The 16,448-nt window shown below is 43.9% G+C and overlaps 2 protein-coding genes across 3 annotated transcripts in view; both read left to right on the plus strand.

Annotated features, from left to right (window-relative positions):
- Window positions 1–7,616, plus strand: part of LOC127587641 (receptor-type tyrosine-protein phosphatase N2-like) — a 48,166-nt gene extending 40,550 nt beyond the window's left edge. Inside the window, exons 20-23 of the mRNA XM_052046113.1 lie at window positions 2,472–2,525; window positions 2,782–2,846; window positions 4,449–4,522; window positions 5,111–7,616. Of these exons, the coding sequence (XP_051902073.1) occupies window positions 2,472–2,525; window positions 2,782–2,846; window positions 4,449–4,522; window positions 5,111–5,182 (265 nt within the window). The 3' untranslated portion in view covers window positions 5,183–7,616. The remainder of the gene's footprint in view (window positions 1–2,471; window positions 2,526–2,781; window positions 2,847–4,448; window positions 4,523–5,110) is intronic.
- A 5,126-nt stretch (window positions 7,617–12,742) lies between these two features.
- lactb2 (lactamase, beta 2) lies at window positions 12,743–16,174 on the plus strand. 2 transcript variants are annotated; one of them, XM_052087485.1, is made up of 7 exons: window positions 12,743–13,207; window positions 13,611–13,771; window positions 13,881–14,001; window positions 14,113–14,291; window positions 14,683–14,831; window positions 15,443–15,530; window positions 15,598–16,174. In XM_052087485.1, exons 1-7 carry the CDS (start codon window positions 13,089–13,091, stop codon window positions 15,642–15,644), a joined length of 864 nt encoding a protein of 287 aa, XP_051943445.1. In that variant the 5' UTR covers window positions 12,743–13,088; the 3' UTR covers window positions 15,645–16,174. The 2 variants fall into 2 exon arrangements, with proteins under 2 accessions (XP_051943445.1, XP_051943446.1); XM_052087486.1 differs by having other exon boundaries at window positions 13,134–13,259.
- Window positions 16,175–16,448: the final 274 nt, after the last annotated feature.

Raw genomic sequence — 16,448 nt, forward strand, 5'->3', positions numbered from 1 at the left:
CGTGGAAACAAGCTTCTACCCCCGCCCCCAACAGCATGTTTGCTCCTCCCCCTTTTTACCGGCTAACGAGCGGTTGCCAGTGTCATTTTTGTGATGTTGCAGCTAGTAATATGAGCCCAGTTGCATAGTCACAAAAGTGATCATTGGAGACTGTGATTCTGCAACTGAGGGGGCCGCATGGACCCCCAAACCTCACCAACCTCTTAACACCCCTCCCCTCTGAATCCTGAAACTACCCCCTCCAAACCCTTTCCACATTTTCCTCCTTGCTGTGCCCGCTGACCCAAGATGAGCGCCCTGCCTGTTTTTGTTTACTCATGCTTGGCCTGCCTTCCTCTCCCACGCCTACACGGTCACCTGAGCCCCTTTCACGCGATCCGTCAAAAGCTGGATTGGTTGCAGCTTTTTACCGGGTTGCTGGTTCCACTTGGAACAGGGGGGCTGACCGACGATTTTGTCAGATTCTGCGGTAATATCAGAGGCGGAACCACGGCTGTGTGAAAGGGGATACGGGAAAAAAAACAGTCATGGCAGTGTGAGGTTTAACCGATCCGCTTCACCTTGCCTGTTTCGTTGAAAGCAATTGTTGCTGTCTGATACATTCATACATCACACGAAACTGAAACAGCGGAATTCTGTGTCATTGTGTGAAAATGCACAATGTCCTGTTTTGTCAGTTCCTGTGTGAAATCCAACGGAGGAGATAAATACTGCTTGGTTTTTGTGTGAAAGGTACAAACTTGGAGTGGGCGGGGGGTTCAAGACAATAATTTGCCGCCTTTAGAGGGAGCATGAGATGTGTAACTCAGATGGGACAACGCTTGTGTGAAAAGGTAGAGCGGGGATCCAAAATGAGGGTGTGAAGTTTATCTCCCAGCACTCAGACTCACCTTCTGCTGTGTTGAAAGCAATCGTCGCCGGCATTCAACTGTTTTTCTTTTTTACCAAACACTAGCGCTGACACCGCATCTAAATTTCCATATTTCATATTGCTTTGTAAAAGTATCTTTCTTATTGCTTGCGGAAAAGGCACAGCCCAGATAATTGTGTTGTATAAACGTGGTAGTCACTGGAAGTTTCTTAGTTTTGCAAATCGTTTTTTAAAAATGCTTACTGTCATCTATTTATCCAAATGCGGGATGCCATGCCGCTGTGTGAAAGGGGATAAGGAGGTGTGAAGATTAATACCCAAGAATCATTTCCCCCACCATTTTGTGTTGAAAACAATTCCTACAGTCAGGTAACGATAGATTCATCAGACCGTAATCCCATTATTCAAATGCTGTCTTTGTTTGAAAGGCTCTGCATGAAAGGGGGTATTGCAATATAGATTTTAACACCGACATGCCATCTTCCACTTAGCGCCTGGACTCTCTACCCTTGCGCTTTGGAAGCGCCACTTTTGCGTGATCTGTTTAACTATGATTCAAATAGACGAAAATATACAAACCCCTTTCACATTGCCCTTCAAAACTCGATTTTTCCCAGGTCACTGATCTGTGTGAAAGGGTCTGCCACTGAATTGGGTGGTTGGGTTGGTTTTCTGCCCTTGGAGGTAGCATTAGAAGCGGAATAGTGGCTGTGTAAATCTGAATCCCTGCAAAATGAGACACCTGCCACTCACTCGGTGTGAAAGGCACAGGTGGTTAAAGATTGGCTCAACTGTTACATCACTGATGCGGCCATTTTGCATGTACCCTTCTGTCAACTTGTTGTTCTCCGTGAAGCCATAAGGCTTCGCGGGGTGTGAGCGCACCCCCTCAGTCCCCCCCCCCATCCCCTCCCCACTCTGTTTCCATGGCAACAAGACTTTTGACTGCAGTGAGTTGTGACTTGGGAAGACAGAGGTGAGTGAGTGGTGTAAAATTTTTCCGGTCCTCAACGTCCACGCATCGGCTTTGACACAGTCCTTTGACACTACTTCTGCCGACAGAATACCTCCATTCCGCGTCAAATATGATTCACACATAACAGCAACCCATGAAAAAGCCGGATTTGCTGGACAGTTTGAAAGGGGCTTATACAAAAGGGACCGGCGTGTCCCAACAGAACCGGCATGTCTGTGATCCGCTTTCACACACCTGTTGCAGTTTTTCACATTCTGCATGCTGAAAATGAATTTGGAGCCCTTGAACTTTAAGCAAGAAACACTATAAACAGATTTTTTTTTTTAGCTATTTGTGGGCTGGCACTTTTTTTTTTTTTGGTGTATGTATAAAAACATTTTTGTGGTCCCATCTGGTTCAGAATTGGGTGGTCCATTGTAAAACCCACCGCCCACCCCCTCGTAGTAGCGCTAGTGAAAAATTGTGTTAAGTTGCCCACCCCTGTACGAGACGGTACTCATCAGAGTTTTGCAACCAGTATTGTTACATCACATCACGTCGCGCCTTTCATTGCGATTCCCCAACGGCGAGCTTCCAGAGATGTGGTGGCTGAGCCCCTCCTTGTGTTGTTGTTGTGTTTTGCAGGAAGGTGAACAAGTGTTACCGTGGACGCGCTTGCCCAATCATTGTGCACTGCAGGCAAGTAGCAACAACAGCAACACGACATTTTATTCCCCCTTCATTTATTACCAGACCAACTGTGTCTCTAACTGTGAAAAAACAAAATATAATCCAAACAGGAATGCTTAAAATAACAAAAGCCAACAAACTAAAAAGCTAAATATAATGAAAACTATTATTGTTAATATTATTATTATTAGTGTTGTTGTTATTGTTCTCATGTCTGTGTGCTGTCAATCAAAGTTCCTTTTTTGTTGCCTTTCTCCTTTTACAGTGACGGCGCCGGCCGAAGCGGGACGTACATCCTGATCGACATGGTCCTCAACCGGATGGCAAAAGGTGGCCACACAATACATCACACCCATCCCCAACTTCCGTTTCCTTCAAATTGCCAGTTACTTGCGCCGTCTGCCCGCTGAGCCCCCAAAACTCATTCCACACATTTTAATCTCTTCACTTCATCAGCCCAAACTTCATTTGCTACGAGCAATTTGCACATTTCATTCATCCATTTATGCAGTGAGTAAAATGCAAAAAAATTGTTAAACCACCACCATTGCCATCGAAGGGAAGGCCCATGATGAACGCAATTACTGCCAGCCTTCGTAAACACAAGTGTTATAATAATCTCATTATTCCTCTTGTAGCCATTGTCCCACACAGCCAATTATAAAAATACATATAATAATAATAATAATACAATAATGTGCTGCTATCTTGTAATAACCCACTCATTACAATGTAACAACACACAATTATAACACACTGATGTGAGGGTGACAGTGTTGCAATATCGGTAGTCGTCATGCTGGCATTGGTGGTCGAAGTAGGATGTGATATAGTAGCTGTGGTAGCCATAGAAGAAAATGATTGTGGCGTTTGTAATGTTTCTAGGGGTAGGGTTCAAAAGTGGGGTTAGGGTTTTCAATTTGTGCTTTCATACTAGGGTTGGGGTTTCAAACTTGGGTTTCAAAGTAGGGTTTCAAAGCAGCATTAAGCTTTCAAAGTGGGGTTAGTTTTATTTTTTAGATAATGAAAAAGTTATTCTTAAATTTAAACTGCATAACAGCACACAATTTTCCTGTCCAGATTTTTTTTTTTTGCGAGAATTTGGATAAATCTCTCCCTATAAATTTTGGCCTACGAGACAAAGTGACGTCAGAAGCAGAGTCACGATTTTGCCTGCGAAAGCAGCACACTTGAGTGAGCCTGCGTTATTAATTAAGACAGTGTCAGAAATGAGCAATAACCTGACTGCAAACATCACGCATGCGATGGAGGGGGGGGGGGGGGGGGGGTCCGTCTGACCATGTGATGTCTCGTAACTCCTCTGACTTTTCAGGACCACTTTTTTTTGTTGCTTATTTATTGATTTTTGTGTGTGTGTGTGTGCCGACCCCCCCCCCCCCCTACACACACACACCTCATTTTCAAGCACTTGCTTCTTTCCGCTCTGCTTTTTTGTCATTTTTGAGAATGTCGGCGTTGTTGGACAGAGGACGGGTTTTTTTCCCCCTGAATCTTTTAAGCCCCTCAAACCCCCCCCCCCCCCCCCCCTCCAGCACTCATCCCAACCACCCTCTTCTCTCTGCAACCCTTCCTCCAGGAATAAAACCCATCAAGTTGTGGCAAGCTTTTCATCAGACTTTCATTTCATTTTGCCATCTTTTTATTTTCCAGACACTAACCCCGGAACCTCTCTCGAGGAGAGCGGAGGGGTCTCTGTGAAAATATCCCCCCACCCACCCTCATCCCATCTTCTCATTCTTCTATGGGAGCTTTTATTGGAGGCGATGAAAAAGAGCACTTCGTCTTGCTTGCAAACATTTTTTCGTTGTCGGCTTCTTTTTCTTCTTGCTGCGCTCAAGGGGGGGGGGGGGAGGTTGGGGGGCTGTCAACATGTTTTGCTCAAGGGCCACATCTGATTCTTAAAATGAACAGGCGCCAAGGAGATGGACATGGCGGCCACGCTGGAGCACCTGCGAGACCAACGACCCGACATGGTGCAGACCAAGGTTAGAAACTCACGCACACGCCTGAAAACACACAGGCCACTTCATTAGGTACAGCCACCATCAGACACATGCAGGGCCTGAGTGGTCATCTGGAAATCCTGGCCCTTTCCCAGTGGGCCGGCTTCTCTATGCACAGTTGGGGGCGCGTCTTGAAAAGAGCAAGTCAAGGGCAGAACTGGGATTGACATTGATTGTCAGGCAAAGCATCGAAAAGCAAGCACTGGCAGCCCGTTGGAACATAATATAGAGCAGTGACTACATTAAAGTGGAAATCAAGTCAATAATGCCGTCGACAATACGTTCAATGTGGCCCCACTGGCCCTAAAGACGGCATTCCGATGAATATTGTGTTTGTGGAATTTGAATGAAGCAGCAATGCAGCCGTTTCATCGATCTCAGGAGAAGGCCGGTAACAACCAATCACGGCTCAGCTATTGTCTTGTTTTATTCACGTGGCACCGGCAAGCTGAGCACTTGTGTGATGTCATTTTCAATGGACAGCATGTGGCAAAATGGCCGCCTCCTGAGATGGATCCATTTTACCACTTAATTTAATGTCCACAATTTTTGGCCTTTTTTTTTTCACAGGATCAGTTTGCGTTTGCGTTGACAACAGTGGCTGAAGAAGTCAACGCCATCCTCAAAGTGCTTCCTCAGTAGGAAGGAGCGATCCGGTGACTCAGCCAGCCAGTCAGCGAGCCATCATGCTCCTGTTGTTCTTGGCGGCTTTGCCGTCTGACGTGCGTTCTTCCTCTTCCCCCTCGTCATGATTCCAATGAAAAGGTTTTTTTTTTTCTTTCTTTTTTTCCATTTTTAACTCTGTCACTGCCATCGACGGCAAAGATCCATTTTTACCGGGCTGGCAGTGAATGAGTTAAATACCCTGAAAACAAAATGTCTTTCTGTAGCTTGAACTTTTCCAGCCAAGATTTTCCTCTCCTCATTTCTTGCGTGATGTTCATTTTGTTTCTCTTTGTGACCTCCCCCGAGGCACAACTTGAGTTTTGAAATGAATAGAACGCACGGGGAGTTTACATACATGTTTTTACAGCGGCATCTCGACTTGCGACTTTTTTTGCTTTGGGTTCGGAACCAAAATTTGAACATTCCAATGGTCCAAAACACAAATGCAAAATGAAAACGCTCGCAAGGAGCTGGCATAGGCCACAGCTCAAACCTAGATCCTTACTCGCTAGGCCACGCCCCTTAAAGGCACACGTCACAACTATCATTTATTTACATTTTTTAAAAAATGTGTTTTGTACAATATGCCCATGCATATAACAAACATAGCAAAGCGCAGCTGTAACATAACAATACAACAGAACATATAACATAAAACATCGACAATCCTAACAGCTATTCCTGCCTACTACGCCTTGAAGCGGTTATAGATGAAAGCAGAGAATCAAGTCTCCTTTCACTAGCGCTCCCCGAGACATGACGTTACGCACTTCCGCTACAAGCTAAACGTGGAAGTAAACGAGAGCTGCAGCGTCCATTGACCCACACAGAGATCGATTCAGTTCTGTCCCAACATAACCAAAAATTTGACACTGAATGAACAACCACGTGATCACTCTTCAGAATTTTTAACACTCTCACACTTTTGTTGTACCATTGTATTTATTTATTTGTTTGTTTTATGTGTCAGATTTTTCCCATAGTTTCAAAAAAACATTTCTGTCAGTTTTTTAAAATCTTTTTTTTGTATCTCTTGAACTCATTTTCGAGTTTTTGCGGGGATCTCACCCCACTTTTCACGCAAAATCAATTCATTATTCACCTGTAGTAGTAAGTAGTGCTGCTCGATTTTGTTTGATGAATATTTGTTGAATGCAGACTTAGTACCACAGGCCTCTTTCAAAGGTTTTCGAGAAACAGCCGCGAACCATTTTGCCAAAAATCACGAGAAAATGAACAAGGCTAATTAATGCAAGGGAAAGAAGCCCAGCCAGCAACATGGCGTCCGTAGATCATGTGACGTCCTTTCAACCAATGACAGAGCAGTTTGCTGAGTTCAAAGTAAACCCCGATTTTTTTTTGTGGTTTGTTTTGGGGTGGCCATCAAAGGCAGGACCTCGCCCGGTGAGTGACGTGGGAGCCGACGAATGAGAGTTGGCTGTTGTGAGCTGGTGTTCAGTGATGTTTACCAAATTCGGCCATAAAGCAAAAAAAGTCTGCGAGATAAAACGAGATGAAGCCGTTGTATCATCGGTGTGCATCAAGGTAGCGCAGTACGATGTTTTCATGTATAATAACAAATGGAGATGATGATCTATGTAGCATTTAGGGTCGACGCCGCGCCAATCATCCCCAATGTGTTTCTATTTATTTCACTTCATTTTTAGGTATTGTGGTTTCGATGGGCTGTCTTCACTTCCAGACACACGACGTTTTTTTTAACCACGATAGTTGTGCAAAAATTAATGTGGTAGCTGTGCAAGCGTCAAATCAATACCAGTTGTCAGCATGAGACGTTTGTTTTTTTTAGGTTGTGTGAAGTGAAGATAAAAATTATGGCCCGACCGATTTAGCCTCATTTCATTAATCGGCAGATAGAATCCCAAAAACTTTTTCTGTTCTGCCTGTAATCAATAACCTTATTGTTGTACACATTAAGGCAAGCAAAAAATAAGCGACTTGATTGAACTTTTTTTAAAAAATTGAGTCAGTTATAGGAATTCTCTTACGGTAAACGTGGGAATCCATTTTGGTCGGGCCCGAATTTGATATGCCCGTCCAGGCTTCGTCATGGCTTCATTTACGACCTGAGAAAATCCAGTTTGTGGTATTCCTTGCCATTGCTTGCTGTGTTAGCCACGTGATTGCCATCTTGCCGAGTGCTTTCTTTCAGCTTGCCTTCTTTCTCAACACGCAAACAGAGAGAGAGCGTGTGTGTGTATCGGCTACAACCGGGACTCAAGGTTCAATCCTTCAATCATTCTTTCGGTGGTTATTTGATTGTTGGCCGTGTGCTACGACGAGTACAATTGTGCGTGGACGCGCACACAGACGGCATCAGCACATTGTACAGAAAAGCAACGGGAGCTATAAATTCGATTGGTGTCAATAAAGTTGTATTGTAAATGTCCTACGTGGGGAGTATTTATTGAGTAAAACTCGGTGTGTGCGTGCACGTGTGTGCAAGATTAATGGGCAAACATGTTTTGGTTTGTTTGTTTTTTTAATTTAAAAGGATGAATGATGTAAATACAGTTGCAAATAAATCGTTTTTTATCGTAAATGTATTGATTTTCCTCTTTTTAAATAATTTTAAATTTAAGTACGTAGTTGTTTAATACAATAGATAAGCCAATATTTGTAAAGTTTGTACACAACAAAATGTTTTCATAGCATCGTTTACAGTCAAACAATGATTGTTGGTATAAATACATTGATTTATATTTTAATATTTTTTGATTTTTTATAATATATATATTATTTAGAACCAATATTTTATGTAATTTTCATGGTATTCGTAAGAAATCGTTAACCCTTTTGTGCACAAGTAATGATAAGGTCTCCACTGCCGTAACCGCTGTCCCTCAAAGGGTTAAATGTGATTTGAATTCTTTTGTCGTGTTTGCAATGAATCTATGATGTAATTACGGAATAAATTAATCAAACTGAAATTCACAAATAACACATGGAAATATTGCATTTGTAGAAAATAGTTTTTTTAATCCCTTAAACCAGGCATGTCCAAAGTCCGGCCCGCGGGCCAAATCCGGCCCGCGGTCGAATTTCATCCGGCCCTCGGCCCCTGTCATAAAATCAGTGCCGTCTGGCCCGCAGGTTGGGCGCAATGGAACACGTGTTGCATTGACTCAGGTCTCGTAGACTGGGGAGTGATGTTTCATAGAGTACTGCTTCCCTCTAGTGGCTAAATGAGTAATAGCATTCACTAAATGAGTAATAGCATTTAGACACTAGAGGGCATCACTTATGAGTTAACAAGACATCACTCCGTGTTTATATTGACTGATATGTCATATTTCAAATGATCCTTGCAGTTGTGGATATGTGTATTGCTTGTTCATTTCCCTGTTGTTCGAGTCAAAGGTTTTGTGACTATTGAAAAGTCATGGTGATACATTTTATGTTTCAAATCAATCAATTTGCACTCAGGAGACTTCTGTTTAAGAAAAAGTCAAGTGAATAAGCAGTTGCATGTGATATACCTGTTTCAAATGAAGCAAAAGAAATTCTTAAGATTGTTGAAATTAAAATAAAAATGGAAATGTGAAACAGACTGGCTTACTAAAATTTGTTGAACAATATTGTTGTTCAATGTAAAGAATGTAAGCCAAGGTCGGCCCCCCGACATTTTACCACATAAAATCTGGCCCCCTTGGCAAAAAGTTTGGACACCCCTGCCTTAAACCAACTGCAGCTAAATACATTTTAAAAATGAAACCATTTCACACCAAATATGAGAGGTGGAAAAGCACATTTTATGTGACAATAACTCCAGTTTCCGACAATGTTTCTGTTATTGAATGCTTATTCAAAACACGCCATACAAAAAGAAAATATAAATATCTTCGATGTGCCGGTTCAAAAAGTGTCCGTCTGTTGCCCACCCCTGCTCGAATGTTTGGGGAGTGTCCAACTGTGAAGCGAAAATGTGATTTTTACGGGCATCAGGTGGCCCATTTCCTCGGGCGCCGGGTCACTTGTGGCGTCTGCCGCTGCCTTTGCCACCTCAATGGCGCCGCGCTGAGTAGTGCGAGATTAGCATGGGAAAATTGCTTTGCTCTATCGCACACGCCAGCTTGACAGCTGGATGAGAAGGAGAAAGAGGAGCAGGCTTCTCGTGGATGCGCTTTGGCATCTGCTTCAAATGCGCTTCCCTGGCCCCCAAGCGCATTTGAAGACAAAATGGTAACAACTAGCAGCAGCGGCGGAAGCCCGACTGACAACTTCCCTAAGCGGTGTTAGCTTAGCGTTGATGTCATATTGTATTAGCTTAGCGTTGATGTCAAAGTAATTTCTTCTCATTGGCAGTCACATTTTGTGGTTTCAGATGATGGTTAGGTTGTCAAAGTCGGTTTTTCAACTCGGCTTAGGGTTTCAAATTAGCCTTTCAAGGTATCGTTAAGGGTTTCAAATTAGGTTATTAAACTAAGTCGCTGATGGTGTAGTGGTACACGTTGCCTGATTTGTGTGCGGGCGGCATGGGATCGGTTCCCGCTCAGTAGCGGCGTAAATGCGGGTGTGTATGATTGTTCGTTTCTATATGTGCCCTGTGACTGACTGGCAACCAGTTTAGGGGTTGGTCCGATTTCGCCCAAAGTCAGCTGGGATAGGCCGCAGCAACAAATACGACCCTCTTCAGGATAAGCGGAATTGAAAATGGAGATGAAACTAGGGCTATGTTTAAAAGTAGGGTTTCAAATTACGCCTTCAAACTACAGTTAGAGGTTTAACCCTTTCATGCACCAATAATGATAACCTGTAACCTGACAAACTGAACTGTCCACTGTAGTAACCGTTGTCCCCGAAAGAGTTAAAATAGGGGGTAGGATTTGAAACCGGGTTTTCAAAGTAGGTTTTCAAACCAGGGATGGGGTTTCAAATTATACTTTCAAACTAAGGTTAGGATTTTGAAATATGGTTTGGGTTTCAAAGTAGGATTTTCAGCTCGGGTTGGATTTTAAATTTGGGTTTGAAACTAGGGTGAGGGTTTGAATTGACCTTTCGGCAAGTTCAGGTTTAGGGTTATGCACCAGTGAGGCCTGATCTAACAGGTTTCAAATTAGGGTTTGAAACTAGGAGTTGAAATTTGGGCTTGGTTTTCAAATTACGGTTTCATAGCAGGGTGAAGGTGAGGCGAAGGGGGGTGGGGGGGTGGTGAGCCAGTAATTCCTGAACCCAATGCGCTGGCTTTGAATAACACAGTGTTGGCTGGAATCTCTTTTGGACCAAGCGCCGGGTTTGCTATTTCGCACAATTTAGGTTCTTAAAAGTGGCTCATTGATGTCGTATGCGTGACCTCTTGGCAGCCACGTCTCAGTTGACGCCTTCTGTGGCGGACACAATCGGGCATCAGTCGACGAGGGGCTCATCAGCAATTCAGCGGAGCGGGCTGGCATCCATAATGCATCATGCGTCTCCTAGCAACAGCGGAGCTTAGCAACAGGAGCTTAGCAACAGCCACAAACACATCAGCGACTTCCACCGCCAGCCCCTGCCGCCGTCCAATCGGGGAGCGGTGTCGCCAAGATGGGGCGACCAATCGTGTGGATGAGGGTCGGTCACATTCGGAATTTGGAGGGGGCATTGAGAGATAGAAAAATGACACCAACACCCGCACACTCATTCAAAAGCACCCCTTCCCAAAATTTGGATTGAAAAATTGCTCCAAATGACTAAATTGCAGAGAGGTTCGGCAACAATTAGTACACTACACAACATTCCCTTAGTGGTGAATCGTCATCAATGTCTGCCTTAACACGAAAATGCTCCATGATGTCCGATCGTCATCCAAGAGACTGTTTACGTACCTCTGTGTTGTGCTGCTGTGTTTATTAGCAACCGAGTTCAAGTCAACTCTTGAACGACCGCCGATAGCTTCTTGAAAGTGCCAAAGATGGCTCTTGGAAACGCAGCGGGGGGGTTTTTTGTTTTTTTTTTCGTCCGTCTGCTCTTTTCGAGAGGCAATGTAAGCGGACAAGAGGATTTTTTTGATACTTCAAATGAGTTGCAATGAGGGGGAGGTCGAGTACGCGGGGGGATGAAAGTGGAAAGAGGAGAATCAGAAAGGACTTTACAGGACGAGAAGAAAAATGAGGAGCAGCTGCTGGAGGTGGCAGCAGTGTCTTTTCTTTTCCACCGTCCACCCACCACTAGTGACTCCAGCATCATCACTCATCTAAGTACGCGAGGTCGCAAGCAGGCTCAGTCTCCACATTGTACAGACACAGGAAGCATTGTGATCGCGGCAGGCTCAACCATACTGTTGCTGTATAGTCTCAGACTTTCTCTCCTCTCCCCTTCCCCTCTCCAATCATTTGCATTTATATTGAATTAGAAGGCATCCAGACGGATTCTAATGGGAGATTACGGGCCCGGTGCACTGCCATTACGTCAAGTAATTATGTGTGTGTGTGTGTTTGAGCGAGGGCGGGGGGTGGGGGGCGTGTTGGGGCTTTGACACCGCCCCTCCATTTATTCCACCTGTAAATATTCCAGCCGGCGCCTCGTTTTATCACCACAGACAAATACCAGAGGAGGCATGAAGTGGATTTAGCGCCTCCGTTTGATGATATGGCATCAACGAGGTCAACATATACCCCCCAAAAAAACCCATCTCTCCCCTCATAAAAATATGATAGATGATATTGGACCAGTGCATTGTAGGGAGGCGGATATGCACTGTTTTAGTGTTGTAAGAAACTCCATTAAATAGGAAAGAAATTGCATCTTTTATGAGCATTCATAGACACATCGTGAGCAAAGCTGTGATTTCACCCTGGCCCCGAAGGTAACGCCAGACTAAAGCTAGATTCAGAGTTCAGGGTTGCCCAAGTCTAGTCATTGAAGCCCCCTACGCAGTCTGTTTTAGATGTCTCCCTCCTCCAACACACCTGATTGAAATGATCAGGGTCATGATCAGGCATCCGCAAATCTTGCTGATGAGCTAGCTAGCTAAATAGATTGTCAGGGTTTCCGAAGGTTCCGGACAAAATTGGAATCCAGAAACGTGAACTAAGAAATAATTGGAAAAAAAGGTTTATTTCCAAAAAGTATGTCGCAAGACCGACAAAGAACAACAAAGGATGCTGGTAAAACGAAATAACCCAAAAACAGTTGCATAAGGCAAGGACAACATATAAATGGAAATGTCAAAAAATAGCGTCAAAACACCATGACAAAAAATTCCAACGAAAACTACCGAAAATGGTAAATCCGAAAAACATGACGACGAAGTCCTTAAATAACTGCCTGATTAACATTGGCAGCAGGCGTGCACGCTGGAGGGAAGGCCTTCCTCCGCCACCGGCTGGAGACACACACGATCACAATCATGACATTAAACGGATAGATTGATGAATGGATCGATTGATTTTGTGGCCCAAAGTGATTTTTGACTATCCACAAAGGCAGCGCCTGACTGCATTAGAAAGTGGAAAGATGTGATATCAGACTGGTGGGCTGGTCATACTCCGCCCGACAAAACGTCTTACATCAAACAATAGCACCACCAAGTGTCCAGTTTGAGAAACAGCAGTGTTTATCGGAGGTACGTTTTTATTGTGAAGGCTGCTCGGAAATAGGAAGTCAACAATATCAGCCTCTTAAAATAATATCCCAAGTCATATTTTGACAATGGTTTGTTTTTTTGCCTTAAACATCTCCTCTGCTACAATGGGCTACATCCCGAGCTAAACAAATCCTTCTCGTCGATGAAGGAGGAGAAGAAGAAGAAAAAGACGAAGAAGAAGAAGACGGCGAAGAAGAAGAAGACGGAAAAAGAAGAAGAAGAAGAAGACGAAGACTAATACGTCGTAGTCGTTGTCACTGACAACCCTGCACGCCTTTTGGCTTAACTTTGCGGGCAATGAGTGTCATTCCGCGTATCGCGCAGTTGTCTGCCCGTGTGGTTCGAGTTTTGGGTTGCAACCCGGGACCGATGACGCTGCAGGGCACCAACACCTACCTGGTCGGAACCGGTAACAGGTGGCCTCAATATTAGTATGACGTTCTTTGATTTTGGAAGATTGATTGTCACGTAAGATCGCTATGTGGACAAGTTTTATTACTTAAAATGTGACAGACACTCCATGACAATTTGTGGGAATTTTAGGTTTGCTTGACTGTGGGTTAGGGGTGTCAAACGAATCTTTGTCGCGGGCCACATTGTAATTACGTTTTCCCGTGGATGGCCTCATTGACTGATTTTATATATCGATATTTCAGTGAAGATGAATATACATTAATGCATAAATGGAAACCATGGTTGCGTTCATGTTCGTTTCAATGTGCATCACATACACCAAAATGATGTCATGACAAAATTCAGATGACTTTTTGACCCAATATACAGACTCTTATTTGTATGTACCATCTGGATGTTCTTCAGACGAGTACTCATCGACACGGGCGAATCGGCCGTGCCCGAGTACATCAGCAGTCTGAAGGAGGCACTGAGCATGTTCAATACCAGCATTCAGGAGATCCTGGTCACGCACTGGCATCATGACCACACGGGTGGCGTGGAGGACATCTGCAGGGAAATCACGGGTGAGGACATTGCGACTATGTTGCCCCCCTTCCCCCCATAAAAAAAAAAAAGCTCTGAAAACTGAGAGAAAAAAAAAGATGTTTGACAGGAAGTGTACGTTTGCGGCAGGTTCTGAGATCCGTGTCAGCAAACTACCCCGATCCAGCAAGGTCCAGGAGGTCTCGGGAAGCCACAAGTACACGTACTTGAAAGACGGCGATGTGGTCCACACGGAGGGAGCAACACTCAAGTAAGTTCTGAAAAAAAGTTCTTAAATGGGGGAGGAGATTAAACAATGGATGTCATTCCGAACAATCACTCGGAAGCAACGATTTCATCATCATGTCCGTTTTGTTATCAGGGTGGTTTTCACGCCGGGCCACACTGACGACCACATGTCGTTGCTGCTGGAGGAGGAGCAGGCTCTGTTTTCGGGCGACTGCATCCTGGGCGAGGGTACAGTTGTTTTCGAGGACCTTCACGACTACATGCGCTCGCTGAGGATACTCATGGACATCCGCGCCGATCTCATCTACCCCGGTGAGGGAAAAGTCTACCTTTCACACTGTTGCTGCTGTCTTTTCTGTGTACTTCCACGAAGGCGTGTCCTCGGAAGCTGATGTTGTGCCAGTTAGCGTGGTAGCTGTCCAACGGTTTTTGCAGTTTTATTCTTAATCTTCCTTGGCATGGGCCAACGGAAAATGCAGTTTTGTAAGTTTAAGTTTTGAATCAATAAAAAAATTTCCCCCCTCCTCATTTCCATTTATTGGCCACAAATCAAAATGTAATGCATCCCTTTCACTTTTGGGTTGAAAACTGAGACATCAGCCGTACAGTTTGATCCTAATCGGGATTATCGTGCCTCGGTAGAGGTCTCTCCTTTTCTCATTGAACTGAAAGTTAATGTCAAACGCTTCTAATTGGTGCGCAGGTCACGGTCCCGTAGTACAGGACGCCGTCGCCAAAATCCAGCAATACATCAGCCACCGCAATCAGAGGGAACAACAGATCCTGGCCGTCATTCGGGACGCAGCTGGAAAGTCCTTCTCCTCGATGGAGCTTGTCAAGATTGTCTACAAGGTGAATAAAACAAAACCCACTCAATGCTGATGATTGTTTACAAACCTCAACGAGTGCAGTTTGATGTTTTGCCCTCAGAGGGCGCTGAACTGACTACAGCCACTGGAACGCTTCCAAAGAAAAATTGATAGTTTGACTGGAGAATGCGCAGAAAGCCTGAATTGACAGTACATAAGCAGCCATTTTTTAGGATTGCTCCGCCCACTTTGTGTGTATCTGACACAAAGGAGCATCAGTGACAGAATTAAGTGGATGCAGAAACCGTATTGGGCATTTTTCTCCTAAGAGATAAAAGGCGTGTAGTTCTGCATTTTGGGGGGGGGGTCAGATTTACCCGTCCACTTGAATCAGCATTCTCACGCGTCCTGGAAAAGCTGGAAAATTATTGACCAATTTTCTAGTCATTGAAAACACCTGGAAAATTTGAAAAATAGTTAAATGTCCTGGAAAAACTGGAACCCCCCGCCCCGACATTTCTTATGAGTGATTTCATTGTTTGCTTTTTCTAGAAGCAAAGGGAGAACACAATTGATTCAAATGGGAAACATGATTTTTGTGGGGGGGGGGGGGAAATCTGAGATCATAATCCGTTTTTCGTCTATGCGGTGCAGGACACTCCTGAGCATCTGCATGAGGTGGCCAACATCAACCTGGTGCACCACTTGAAGAAACTGCAGAAAGAAGGCAAAATAAGTCTAGGTGAGTTATCTGTGGAAAGGGCATGTAAACATGACGACAGATAACATTCCCCCTTCCCCCCACTCAGTGACTGCTGGATCGTCACAAAACACCACATGGAAGAGTCATCTTTGATGAGGAGGATGGAACATAATCAATTTAAGTTGACTCAAATGACTTCTGTTTATGGGCCACTTCAAGTGAGGGAAGCCAAGTCAAGAATGTTCTTGACTTGACTGTGGTACACGCCCCCTCAAGTCTAAACATTGGTTTCTGATTAAGGTCTCTGCTTTTTTTTGTGGGACATGAATTAATCAGACAAATCCATCCATTTTGATTCATCTCGGGGCGGCCATTATGCCTTGTGCAGTGTTCTAACAAGAGCCGCTGTTGAGATTTCTAATTTCTTTGCACTGATGAATGTAAAGTATCGATTTTTTTTTTTGATGACTTGAGCAATTGCAATCACAAAAAGCATCACAACAATCAACCAAATGGTTATTTGTGAATTGACAAAAGGGAACGTCAAGCTAAACGTGGGAACAGTAGTCAAAAGCAAAGAAATAAAAATGTTTTGTGAAAACGGCATCAAAAGACTTCAAAAGCAACTACAAAATTGTGAAAGTGAATTAAGAAATGGAACAGGAATTTCTTGAAAAAACAAAGTGAATGTGTTACACAAATCTGTTTTTTTAACCACCTCTGTAAGAATTTATTATATATTTTTGATAACTTAATTGTTCACATTGGCTGTACCTGCACACCTCACAATGAGTCACTGAGTTACTTTTCTGAGCCAATCAAAAATAAAAATGGCAATAATTAATCACAAATGTGAAGCACACTTGGGATTGAAGCATGAAATTGAACCAACACATTTGGAAAAGGTCACTACAGTCAAGAAACATTAACGAAACCCCTAACAACGGGAATGACAAC

The sequence above is a fragment of the Hippocampus zosterae genome, chromosome 15 (assembly GCF_025434085.1).
Source record: "Hippocampus zosterae strain Florida chromosome 15, ASM2543408v3, whole genome shotgun sequence".
Taxonomy (NCBI): Eukaryota; Metazoa; Chordata; class Actinopteri; order Syngnathiformes; family Syngnathidae; genus Hippocampus; species Hippocampus zosterae.